Raw genomic sequence first — 13,129 nt, 5'->3', positions numbered from 1 at the left:
GAGCGGAACAGCTAGTGAGCTGGGCAAGGCTCCGTCAATGATGGGTGACCTGATGGCCAAACAGTACCACCAGTAGTAAACAAGCAAACGCTAATCTAGTGTATAGATGGTATAATGATCCTTCCTTAGTCACCCCCTCCCCCACACACAGATTGGTGCTGAGGAAAGTGACAGGCTGACCCGGCACTCAGGGCTCAGGAGGATAGACAGCAATATGGCGGGTGCCATATTAAACAACTGTTGTTTGCTGCCTGTCCTCCTGAGTGCATACTTCCCAACTTTTGAAAAGTGGAAAGACTGACAAAATGTGCGGCGCACGCAGCAGCAAATTTAGCTCCTCCTACTTTTTTGTTGACTCCGCCCATTCTCATTCATTTTTCACGTGCTCCCACACAGTACAATCCTCCTACAGTCACCCGTAAATTATATGTCCCCCCTCTATCTCTCCCCCAGTTTCATATACACCCTTCATCTGCCCCCAGTTTCATGTCCCCCCTCCATCTCTGCCCCCAGTTTCATGTCCCCCCATCTCTGCCCCCCAGATTCATGTCCCCCCATCTCTGCCCCCCAGATTCATGTCCCTCCATCTCTGCCCCCAGATTCATGTCCCTCCATCTCTGCCCCCAGTGTTATGCCGTCCCCTCCTTCATCTGCCCCCAGTTTCACGTTCCACCTCAGTGTACACATTAAACTTACCTTCTCCTCGCTCCCCCGCCGCTCTCTCCTTTCCTTTCTCTCGCGCACACAGTTGTAGGCGCGATGTGACGTCATCACATTGCGCCTACACAGCAACTAGTGTAGACGCAGCGGCAAAGCAAGGAACTGAACTGTGACAGCTCCTTGCTTTAGTCGCGTCTGTATTCAACTCAGATCTGCGTCCTCCGGACGCAGATCTGAGTTGAGTGCGTGGCCATTAATTCTGGCTGAGCGGGGCGGCTGCAATAGGTGAGCGGCCGCCCACGCACGCACGCTATTACGAACAGTGACTGAGACCCACGGGGCTCCAAACTGAGAGGTCACAAAGTGGACTGTCTATAGTGAAACCACTCTGAGACAGGCAAATGCAATATAGCACTGAAGTAGTCAAAAGGGCCGGGGCTACAGACCTCACTGGTCAATCAAATCAGCAATATGGAATAAACCTAGGCTACACCAATGGCAGACCATGGCAGCCAACAGCCCCTTTATGATGAGCAGGTTATAGAGAAAAGATGTGGGGAGGCCAAGGGAAAAAGCCTATAGCACGTAACCCAAGCAGCCACAATTTCGCCCCCTTCCAACCATTTTTATCGGTCACCAGCCCATTTCCTTTTATGTGCAGATCCAAAGTGCCTTGGAATATGAAGATACACAGATATAAGCATCATGTGAACAGAGAAACAGGTGTCATTTTATTTTTGTTACCTCTACTGTGGGAGAACTCTCCTGCATGACGAGATTGAGCTAATGGAAGTGAGAGGATCTCCTTATTGAGGATATTCGTCATAGATCACTGGCATAGCAGAGAGCATGGGCAGTATGGTAGACAAATGAGAGAGAGGTACAGTGCTATGGAAAGCTTTGTGTATGCGGGTGATTGTATTCTGTAGTGAACTAGTGTGCTGGGGAGTTACAGTAGTCATGTCTAGAGTGAATCAGGGTGACAACCAAAATTTGGATGTGTCCATAGTTAGAAAATAGTAGATTCTGGAGTTGTTTTTGAGATGCAGGTGGCATGATAGGATATAGGGGGTAAAGGAAAAGTAAACATAACCCAAGACAGTGCCTTGGTGTTAGTAAGACCACAAGCTGAAATGGAAATCTCACAGTTAGGTTGGTTAGTATATGTTGGAAACACGAGTTTGAAAGATTCAGTTTCAGAGGGAAGGCATGTTGCAGTCAGAGGTAAATATCCAAACATCAAAGATTTTGTCCACTAATATGCATGTTAATTGTGACCTCTGACCAAAACTGGAAAACAAAGTTTTTATTAAACCAAAATTAATTCTGAACTTCTGTAAATACCACCAAAATAATTCTACAGTTCACTGAGATCCCAACAGCATGTCCCTACCCCCACACACAGTACAAAGGGAAATTCTGTAACTCCAGTGTGACCACTGTCGGAGCACCTTATGATTTTATAGCACATTTTCTATTATGTCGATAACTTCTTTGTTTCTACCATGAAGTGAAGCCGCTTGTTTCTCGTTTGCTTCATTCAGACAATTTTATCTGCGTGTTTGTTTTACATCCTATAGAGACACCATTTTAATTGCAACATATTCTGGCAAATTGGATTTTCAGTGAATTGCTGAAGCTACAGTGATTACTAGTTTGCAGTTAGCAGCATCTGTTTTTCTCATCATAGCGCGTGGTGCTCGTCCGGTGTAGTGATGAGATATGCTGCCATGTTACATCAGTATCCTGGGTCCTTGTCATCGTCTTCCACATCATAACTAAAGTGTCATTTTACTTTTGCATATCACTTCACAGTTGTGATTATGGCTTAAGTCATGATGGATCTACTTATTCATTACTATCCCTGGAAGCTCCACTCCATCAGTACATGAAATACAGATGAACAATACACTGTGGTCCTGATGGGGGTACTGCAGTATTGGAGGTATTAGTGTGATGACTTGTCTGCTTATTCTTCTGTTTCATTTTACAGAGTACACGCATGGCCCTGGACCACCTAGAATCTGTTCCAGAAAAGCTCAGTCTTCTAGATGACATGAAGGATCTCAATGTGAGTACAAGTTATTAGACCATCAAATATGCATTGTACAAAATTCATGTTTATCTTGGTATTCTTTAAAGACTTTCATAGAGGTAAAGGAGTCAAAGTGATTTTCAGCTGCCATCAATTAAAAGTCTTCTAGTGAAATTGGACCAAACTAGCAAATTCTATTACCTATTTTAAAGTAAAGGGAAAAAATAAAGAATTTCAGGGCATTTAATGAGCTTTATAACTGATATACATACAGGTCCCCTGGATCCCTGATGATTTCTATTGCAAAGTGCTTCAATTCTATACACTCTGCGTCCCCTGCTACTGCTTTGGCTCTATGTGACATAAAGGGGTTATATACAAAACTTACCAATACATTCCTTGAACAGGATAAACTTTATTACTAATATTTACATATGTCCCCTGGACTTTCCAATTATTACCTTTGCAGAGTAAAGCTGAGCAGTCAAGAATCTTGTTCCTCTGCCTTCCCTGCTGCTGCTCCAATTCTCAGTCACTTGACTGACTCCGCTGTATTCTATGTACCTGCAGTAGGAGTAGAGCGGAGTCAGTCATGTGACTGAGAATTGGCGCATCAGCAGGGAAGGCAGAGGAACAAGATTTCCGTTTCCTCAGTTTTGCTCTGCAAAGGTAATAATCAGGGGTCCGGGGAACTGTGTAAATATTAGTAATAAAGTTTATCCTGTGCAAGCAATATACTTCTAAGTTTTATTTTTCCTTGTGTAACCCCTTGAAACGTCTATGTAGCCATGATGACCAGAATGAAAACATCTCTCTCTCTTTTTTTTTTTTTCACTATTTTCCAGTTCTGTGAAAGCAGCTTGCAGTGTAATGTAGATAGAAGGATTATATTACTAAGTGGCTTCTTTTTTGCCTCATGATTAAACAGCTTAGAAGATTGCAGATACCTTTATTGTATTTCCTTTTCCTTTCATGTGAAAGTGACACTATTAAAACAATATCCTGCATATCATAACAGGATCGTTTGGGCCTTGGCTAGTAAACTTATTATTAAAGGATTGGAGACTCTGCGCCCCTCTATAATAAAGTGTTACAAGGCCTCATGGTTTTGTGCGTGGTAACAAATGTCTGCTCTAGTAGAAAGAACACAGGGATGCAAGGCTGTTACCTTTAATCTCTGGACCCTAAAAGCTGAGAAACGGCAGAGTGTTCACAATGTGCAGTTGTAATGAATAGACCCCTAGGACATTGGTATTCACTGATCTAAGGAAATATTCCGGTGTGAGGGAACAAAGGAGGAAATACTGTACGGAGCGACCTTGAGAAAATGATCTGAATGGGGCTGGCATGAATGAGTCCTATTCTTTAAGCTGCAGTGTCAGCTCTCGGCTATAGTGCAACTCAGACCTTCAGCCACAATTGGGTCCTGTGGAGGGAGAATACTTTGTGCAGAGAGTGATGGGAACGTGCGGACACAGCTTTGAGAAATGCATTGTTCCATTCAGCCACATCTTGCGCTCAGGCCCTGGGATTAGCTGCCTCCCGGTCACCAGACCTGCTGCATTTTAACGTTTCTTTCATATTTGTGTAGTGGACCTTACTACAGAGAGCACAATCGCAGATAATGGGGTAGGGGGTTGGGGTTTATTAATGAGGGATTAGTATCGGCTCCCTCCTAGATGGGATATTGATGGCGAGGACTCGTGCATTGTATTATTCTGAGGATTTGTTTTATCGGTGGACCTATGGGGGGGACGCTGTCCCATATGTTGGTATGTGTGCAGAGTGGTGGAAATGGGAAACAGGTGTGCCGTCATGGTTACGGACTGTGTATCACAAAAAGACGGGGCAGATTTAACCGCAGCTAGAAAACACTCCTGCTTCAACCTCTGGTAATTGTGCAAGAATCAGGGCCAAAATATAATCGTTTACGAGGACAAAGAAAGCCAATATATTTTATCACAGCATAATACATCACTCCTGTCTGCTGCAGCTCTATGTGGCTGGGAACATTTCTCTAATAAATACTGATCTTTCACTCTGACTTGGCCAGATGGACGTATTCTGGGGGTGTGGGTGGGCAGTAAAATGCAGCAGTGATGGGCAGGAAGACTAAGCATTCCACAGGGTCCCAGATGTTGGAGAGGAGCCGCCAAACTTGTGGGTGTAACACTGAGACCCTATTTTTTATGGTTTAGCTAAGTTTTTACACATGCTGCCCTGCTCTGGTGACCAATTAACATCACGCAGTGCAGAAGTGATGGTTGTCAGACATATAGAAAGAAAGTAAGGGATGCCAAAGCTTTCTAGCATGACGCAACAAAAGGCACCAGCACAGACAGCTCGACTCTCTAACTGTAAGGAGCCATTCATTGATTACTACCACATTTATAAGTGAGAACCCATTTTCTCATACACCGTTTGGAAATTCTGAATTCATGCAGGAGGTTTCCCTGATTCAGGACAGTGGAGAGCAGCTACAATAAATAGGGTACTGCTGTACAGGTTATAGGACAGCTGTATAATACTTTGAGTAACTGTTGTTTCAAATGTTCAGGTATGTAGAAGAAAATCCGTAACATATTACATTGGAAGAAAATGCTTCTTTCTCCTCTTATTAGCACCTCTCCTGTCTGCTAAATTGCACAATTCACTCCAAGATCCAACTTCACTGAACACTCACATACAGATCGGTTTTCCCCAATGAACGTGTGGTGGGGGAGGAGAAGAAGTGAGTAAGTGAGACACACGTTTAGGGATGTGCTACTACAGATAACTGTAAGATTTGTAGCATTTTTATAGCTGTTTTGTAACTGTTTTCTAGTAGGTTTTAGCAGCATAGATATTAATAAAGCTCAGGTAACACAAATCTTTCATCTCTCTATAGATTTTGCTGAAGACAGGCTTCAGTGTGTAGAAAAGTGGAATGAGCAGTGAATTGAACAGTTTAGCAGACAGGGGACAGAAGCATTTTACTTTCATTAGATATATTACAAAATTTTGTGACCTATTCATTTACAAAAACTAATTTTACCAATGGTGGCACTGTTAAGATATTGAGCTCCTAATACCAAGTTCCCCCCGAGATTTCAGTTAAGTACAGCAATGGAATACCATATGATAAAAGGAATTGTTCAAAGGTTACAAGCTTCCTTACAATTTTACTGTCTTTTCATGAAATATTCACTGTGAAGGAAAGTACAGGATGTTTGTATGCTGAAGTCATTGTGGAATACTGTCCCGTTTTCTACATAGGACTCTCATCTACAAAGAGAAGTGATGGAAGAAAGATACGCACAATACCGAGAGATTGTTGGTTCCCTGCAGCAACAGCTGGAAGATTCAAAGCGCAGGATCCAGGAGTACAGGGTAAAGAGCCCTTTATACGAGGTACCTGAGGCTTGTAGCTGCACAGAATGGAAAAGGTGGTGTGTAAATTTGTGCCATGTCACTCTGTAAGGTCAGCCTGGTCAGATGGATTCTGTAAGGAGCCATTCTTATAGTTACCACTCCTTGAGAGAGTGACTTGTCATATATATAGTTGTCTGTGATCAGTTTGCCATCTGGCTCTTTTATGAGTCTACATGTTCCAAAGATGTGCAAACTGGTAAGTTGTGTGTAAATCAGCCCTTGTTCTACAAGTGGGAGATGACTTTTACTGCCCATTTGGAAATCGAGAACTATTTGACATGCAACTTACCAGGGTACAAAGCTTTAGCTTTTTAGCTTTAGCTTGTAGACTGCTTAAAAAAAAAAAAAAAAAAAAGCCAAATTGGTCAGGGCAAATCATCAATCAAATGATGTAGGTCATATTAGCGTTATATTTACTTATTCTGTAGGTTGCTGAAATGCAGTGTAGAAATTGTTGCTAGATGGAAACCATGAACAAGCTGCTGACAGACCGTAATTAGAATAAGCAGGCAGAAAAAGATCTATGTGAGGATCCTTGACAGGCCAACTTATTAGCACAGAATCTGATTCTGAATACGTGAAGAGAAATTCCACTGCAAACCTAAAATGTACACAGAATTTAATAAAATCTGGGACAAAAAAAGCAGCTTTTCTGCAACGTGGGGCATTTGCCTTAGACTGAAACATTGTTTAACTTTGGGTATGGTCAGGCAGCTGCTCATTTTGCCTGCAGAGCAAATATAGTATAACATGTAGACCATGAAGTACACGATCACAGAGACTACCAGTACCAGAGTTGCTCTTTCAACCAGCATTTTGCTCTGGCCAGTAGAATGTTGTAGCCACCTCTCATTTGGTGTTCATATATCTTAATACAGATAACCTTATTAAGGTGTTAATGGGAGGAAATCCTGATTTAAAATAGGGATTTGGCCAGATCCATCAGCAGCATTTTGTTGATGGTTTCCTTGTAGCAACAGGACATGTGCTTTTGTTTTGAAGAGTAAAGACGTGTCACACATATGCTAGTTTTTCTGAGCAAATGTTATTCTGAGAAGAAACTTTACTTTCAATAAATCCATAGCTTGATTACATTTCTTTTTTTCCCCTCACAGAGCCCCAGGCTGATATCTAAGCTTCTCTCCCCTCCACCTAGCCCCATATACTACATACTTATTAAAGGTTTAGTCTTGTAACCATGCCAGAGCACACCTATCCCCTCACAACGTCTGCATGTGATTGTAGGCACCGACCGTGGTGGGTGAGGTGCACACTCAAAGTAAAGCAAGGAACGCAAATGTCAAGTGCATCAGTGAACAGTGTCTTTCACTACCCTATTTCCCTGAAAATAAGTCCTAGCATGATTTTTCAGGATTTTAGGAGTATGCTAGAAAAAAATAGGTCCTATTTACAGTTTCTAAGTTACAAAGTTTCCTGGCAGCTATACATGTAAAAAAGTAAATAGAATACAGCAGAACAGATACAGTAGACCCTTCAGTAAGGAAAGACATCCCCAAAATAAGCACTAATGCATCTTTCAGAGCAAAGAATAATAGAAGACCCTGTCTTTTTTTTTTCTTCAGAGAAACATGGTAGCATTTGGAAAACATAGGTGCAATAATATATGTTGTTTGCATGCTGGAGGAATTTATAGTTTGGAACATTCCCCCATGGCTCATTCAAGAAGATAGCAGTTTGCAGTTATACTGACATCCATCATCATGACTACTGCAATCATCTTGAATGCAATTTTCATCTAAATACATTATGGAAGTTTATAGTTACTCAGCTCCTGATGCAGTGTGACCCTTTTCAATGTGATTTTCCTTTAAAGGCTAACTCTAATAATCTGACTAGCCCAGGCATGGCAATGACTGTTCTACTGTGGTCTCGGGATGTGAGATGGCACAGCTGGTAATAACCGGAGTTGGGTACAGATGCCATTAGGAAGGGGTCTCTGAGAGACTTAATAAAGCCATTCTCACCTTGTCTGGTGCTATGCCTTAGATGTTTTTTGTGGAGCCTAAACGACACCAAAAATCCATTCCAAGACTCACAAACAGCAAAACTGCCTTGCTATGCAGTGGTGTATCTTAGTTGTAAACCCAAGAGCAGATCCCACCCATTCTTAAGGTTTGCTTGTTCTTATGCCCTAAAGGAAGAAAAATTGAAGGCAGACGCCCAGAGTGCTCGGTTGTCAGCTTTATCCGCATCCTTAAGGGGGAACAACAACTTCTTCTCCAGCTCTCTGCATTCAGAAGCTAACTGTAAGTGTTTACTAAATGTCCTGAAAGGGTTTGTTAGGGGCTAATCTCTGTGAATGTTATATGTACACCCTCAGGTTCTCAAAAAAAAAAAAATTCATACACTAAAAGCCTAAAGCTGTACTGTCATTAACTCTGAGCAAGCAATAAGCAATAAATATTTAACAGTTTAGCAGAAGCTGGCTGCTGGTCTGACTTTACTCTGGAGTAGCACACACACTGCCTGACCACCCCTCCTTTCAGAACAGGGAACAATAGTCCCCCATTCTCCTGATCAGTGGGGGTCTGAGCGGTTGTTGTAGAGGATAACTTGTTTTGTGGGAAAACCCCTTTAAACACAGAAAGGTAGAAGGTCCCTCCCCACAACTATGGTTCAGTGTTTTCCAACAAAGAAACCTGATATAGCTGCCACATTTGACTTGTATATCACAATATACCACATTGCCTCAGAAGTAAAATACAAGTATATAAACAAAAAAGGGTGGTAAAAACTGTTGCTATCACAATAAACTCAATGTTAACAGTAGGCACTAATTCTCATTCTGTTTTGTGCAATCATGACAGCACATGTGTGCAATACCAGATTAAAAGGTTAAAGATAAGACCATGTTAACCAGCTACTCCATCAAGTTCCCCTTTTTTCCGTCCAATTACCTTCTACCTTTGCATGAGCCACTGATTTTCTATAGGCATCTCTGCTCTACAACAGCAGGGCATCATTATCCCAGTCCCTACTTCAGAGCATTTCCAGGACTTTTTTCTAACCTGTTTACCATTCCCAAGGAGGATGACTCTCTTTCCCCCTATCCTAGAGCTGAAGGGACTCAACAGGTTTGTCAGTGTCCGCAGATTCCGAATGGAGTCCCTATGGTTAGTGGTGACATCCCTGGAGACCAGTGAATTCCTGTTATCCATCGAAAATTCAGACACCTACCTCTGCATTTCCATCATGCTGTGCCATCAGCGTTCTTCATTTTGTGGTGGGTTCACATAATTTTTATGACGGCCTCCTGGTGAGAGCCCCCATGCCCCCTTCCCCAAGACTGACAATCTACCCAGCTTATGGATCACCAGTCCTTTCCCCCCCTCTGTTGGCAGGTGACTTCCACCGATGCCAGTCTTTCCGGTTAGAGAGAGGTCTTCAGTGTCTTGCCCATTCAAGGCCCCCCCTACTTGAACCATCAGGGGGGCGCCAGGAGCTGAGCAGCCATGCAAGAAGTCTCCTGTTCTCTTTTCCAGGTGGAGTGTCATGTCCTGGCCCTGTCGGTAGTACACACTCCAGTCGTGGACAATTGGGCAGCAGACTACCTGAGAAGCTGAGAAAAAATGGCATGGGCATATGATTGCTTCACCAGCAGATCTTTCTTGAGTTGTGCTCCAAGTGGAGCACGCTGGATGTCAACCTCATTGCCTCTTGTCTAAACCATAAGTTCCCCTGCTACAAGGTCAGGTCCCAGGACCCTCGAGCTGTCGCCGCCAACAGTGATTCCCTGTTTAGACTTTTGTCTTCTGTATCTGTTTCATCCTCCTCTTCTTCTCCCTCGGTTCTCAAGAAACTCAAGACCAAGAGGGTACTAGCCATCCTGGTGGCTCCAGATTGACACCACTATGCCTGGTTTGTAGATCTCATGTTCCTGCTTATGGATGCTCCTTGGCATGTTAACCTTCTATCTAAAGGACCACTGTTACACTCCAACTTACCTCAGCTGCATTTAATGGAATGGTTGTTGAATCCGAGATTCTGGGGCATTGCAGTGTTTCAGAGCCTGTTATCCAGGCCATGCTCAAGGCATGAAAAACCCCAGTCTTCTAAGACTTATCATCGCACATGGAATGCCTACATGCAGTGGTAAAAGTTTAATGACTTCCATTGCTTTCCTTTTTTGCTTTCCAGGATCCTGGCTTGTCTCCAACTTGGGGCTGGACCAGGGACTTAGTCTTTCTTCTCTTTAGGGACAGGTGTCTGCCTTTTCCATTCTATTTCAGAAGATCCTGGCCTTCCAGCCTCAGGTGAAGACTTTCCTGCAGGAAGTGGCACACTCTGCTCCTCCCTACAGTCCTCCCGTGGAACCATGGGACCTCAATCTCGTCCTTTAGGTGCTTCAGGCTCCCCCCTTCGCCTTCTGTCCTGGAAGGTTGTCTTCCTGGTGGCCATTACTTCCATTTGTCTCTCACAGATTCCTTCTGTCATTCGGACACCTTGTTTGTTCTCCCTGAGAGTCATCAAAGGGGCTTTCATCTCATGTGGATTCAGTGTTCGACTTTAGGATTCTGCCATCTGTTCTACCAGATCCATTCTGTGGCCTCTGCCAATGCCAGCTTGGGTCGTAAGGTTTTGCAGGCAGCTGTGTGCTAGGTTACTCACATGGCTGTGTAATTCCCATCCTCTTGGACTGCTTTAGGACATCCCATGGTGCCGTGTCCAGTGGCGTAACTACCACGGAGGCAGCAGAGGCAGCTGCCACAGGGCCCGGGACATTAGGGGCCCGGTGACAGCTGCTACCGCTGCTATCATTATTCTCGGAGGTCTTTTCGGACCCCCGAGTATAATGATCGGGGCCCCCTGTGGTGGAATACTTTCCACCAACAGGGGGCCCCGAAGCTGCAGCAACGGCTGAGACACAGGAGCTGCAGGTCTGGCTCCTCTCAGCGATCCCAGGACGCTCCCCCTCTCTCCCCCCTCCCTTTCTCTGCCTGTCCTCTGCCCACCAATGAGAGGGCTGAGGGGAGCCCAGGAGGCGGGGCTTCTCCCTGCCGAGCTCCTGCCGTCCTGCAAGAGAAGAAGAGGAAGAAGCTGCTCCAGGAAAATGAAACTGAAGATACACAGGTACATACTGGGGTTACTATACTTATTAATGTCAGGCATTTGGGGTGATTACTTTTGTTTTAGTAACTCCATGTGCCTCATATTAATAGCAGTTAACCCCATCATGTCCCTCACATTAACCCCTGTGTGCCTCACCATAAGAGTTACTGATATGTGAGACATATGGGGGTAATAATAATGAAGATACTTTATTATTACCTCTATGAATCTCACATATCAGTAACTCTTATGTGAGGTACACAAGGGTTAATGTGAGGGACATGATGGGGTTAACTGCTATTAATATGAGGCACATGGAGTTACTAAATTGTAATGCACATGACCAGACTTTTTATTCACAATTGTCCTGGTATAGCGGTCAGCGGGTGACTTGACAGTATTTAGTCCTGCAGGGGCCACTATGGGGCATAATACTGTGTGCAGGGGCCACTATTGGGTATAATACGGTGTGCAGGGGCCTCTAAGGGACATAATACTGTGTGCAGGGGACACTATGGGACATAATACTGTGTGCAGGGGCCACTATGGGACATGATACTGTGTGCAGGGGCCACTATGGGACATAATACTGTGTGCAGGGGCCACTATGGGACATAATAGAGCACGCAGGAATGCATAGGAGGGACTCGGTCGAGATCTTCGGTGTCGGGGGGGCCCCATGTCAAAAGTTCGCCACGGGGCCCCGCCATTCCTAGTTACGCCACTGGCCGTGTCCACAAATTAAATAAGCAAGATAAATGGATTGTTGTACTCGCCTTAAAATCTTTTTCTCATTGTATTCATTGGGGTACACAGTTCCCACCCTTTCCGGGCTTTTTTTTTTTTTAAATTTCTGAGTTCAGGGCATGTTGGTGGCTGTTGGTTCCATGTTCTACTTTTTTTTTCCCTCTGTGTCTCTCTCCTACTGCTGCAGTAGAAACTGGTTAGCATAGTGACTGTGGAGAGGGGATAGCCCACATGCAGAGCTGACCTCTTTTGTTATTCCTAGTGTTAGCATCCTAGTGGCCAGGTAGATTACCTATGGTGTTGTGTCCCCCAATTAATACAATGAGAAAAGGATTTTACAGTGAATACAAAAATCCATTTATAATAGTATGGATACTTGTCCATGTGGCATTCATGCAGATTAGATCTGCCATAGTATTTGCACTCAGTACAAGATAATAAAATGCAAGTTTATGAATCTGTGCCTAGTGTGTTGCATGTAGGGCAATTACAACATAAATCAAAATTACGATTAATTGAACATTTTAGGTAGGTTATGAATAATAATAATTATTCTAGGACACACCCTTTTTTATATTCTGTGCCATGCCACTGAATTTTGCTTTTGTTTATTCATGTATCAGCAATCCATATAGTTATGAATCACATCAGCACCTAGTATCCACCCATTCCAAAACCATCTACAAAAAATAAAATAAAATGAGAGACCCTCAGTTACACGCCTCATTCCATAATCCATCTTTATTGATGATCCATCATTGTCTATCAATTTTTGGGGATCCATTTATTTTTTTCTCCCTCATCTTCATTCTGAGCATTTGCAAAGAAGGATGAAGAGGGCAAAACTGACACAAACCGATTACCATCTGTTGGTTATCTATTTGTGTCCGCCTTCCATCAATGTATAACTCAAAAAAAAACCCAGATCAGTTGCCATATGTCTAATAGATATGGATACTAAGAAACCCTCTTAGAGTTTACAATTTTCTAACTGGCGATCAGAGCCACCAATCTTCTCTAAGGAAGAATTTGTATGCTCTTGTTTGGGGATTGGTGTATTCTATTCCTGCAACATTATAAATGGCTCTATAGGGGGCAGGAGTGGAATTGGCTCCACAAACCATCTGTATATAGACAGTCCGCAGAAATATCTGAGTTTCTGTTCTTTTGAAAATATTATTATTGAGATCTGTCTGTGCCAGGGCT

At 43.5% G+C, this 13,129-nt stretch overlaps 1 protein-coding gene across 1 annotated transcript in view; it reads left to right on the top strand.

Annotated features, from left to right (window-relative positions):
- The window catches only part of CEP128 (centrosomal protein 128), a 115,843-nt gene that overhangs the window by 94,510 nt on the left and 8,204 nt on the right, over positions 1-13,129 (top strand). The window contains exons 22-24 of the mRNA XM_075282357.1: positions 2,654-2,731; positions 5,951-6,085; positions 8,265-8,373. Of these exons, the coding sequence (XP_075138458.1) occupies positions 2,654-2,731; positions 5,951-6,085; positions 8,265-8,373 (322 nt within the window). The remainder of the gene's footprint in view (positions 1-2,653; positions 2,732-5,950; positions 6,086-8,264; positions 8,374-13,129) is intronic.

Source organism: Leptodactylus fuscus, chromosome 7 (assembly GCF_031893055.1).
Source record: "Leptodactylus fuscus isolate aLepFus1 chromosome 7, aLepFus1.hap2, whole genome shotgun sequence".
NCBI lineage: Eukaryota > Metazoa > Chordata > Amphibia > Anura > Leptodactylidae > Leptodactylus > Leptodactylus fuscus.
Note: the sequence above shows the minus strand (reverse complement) of the source record. Positions and strands in the feature narration are given on the sequence as shown.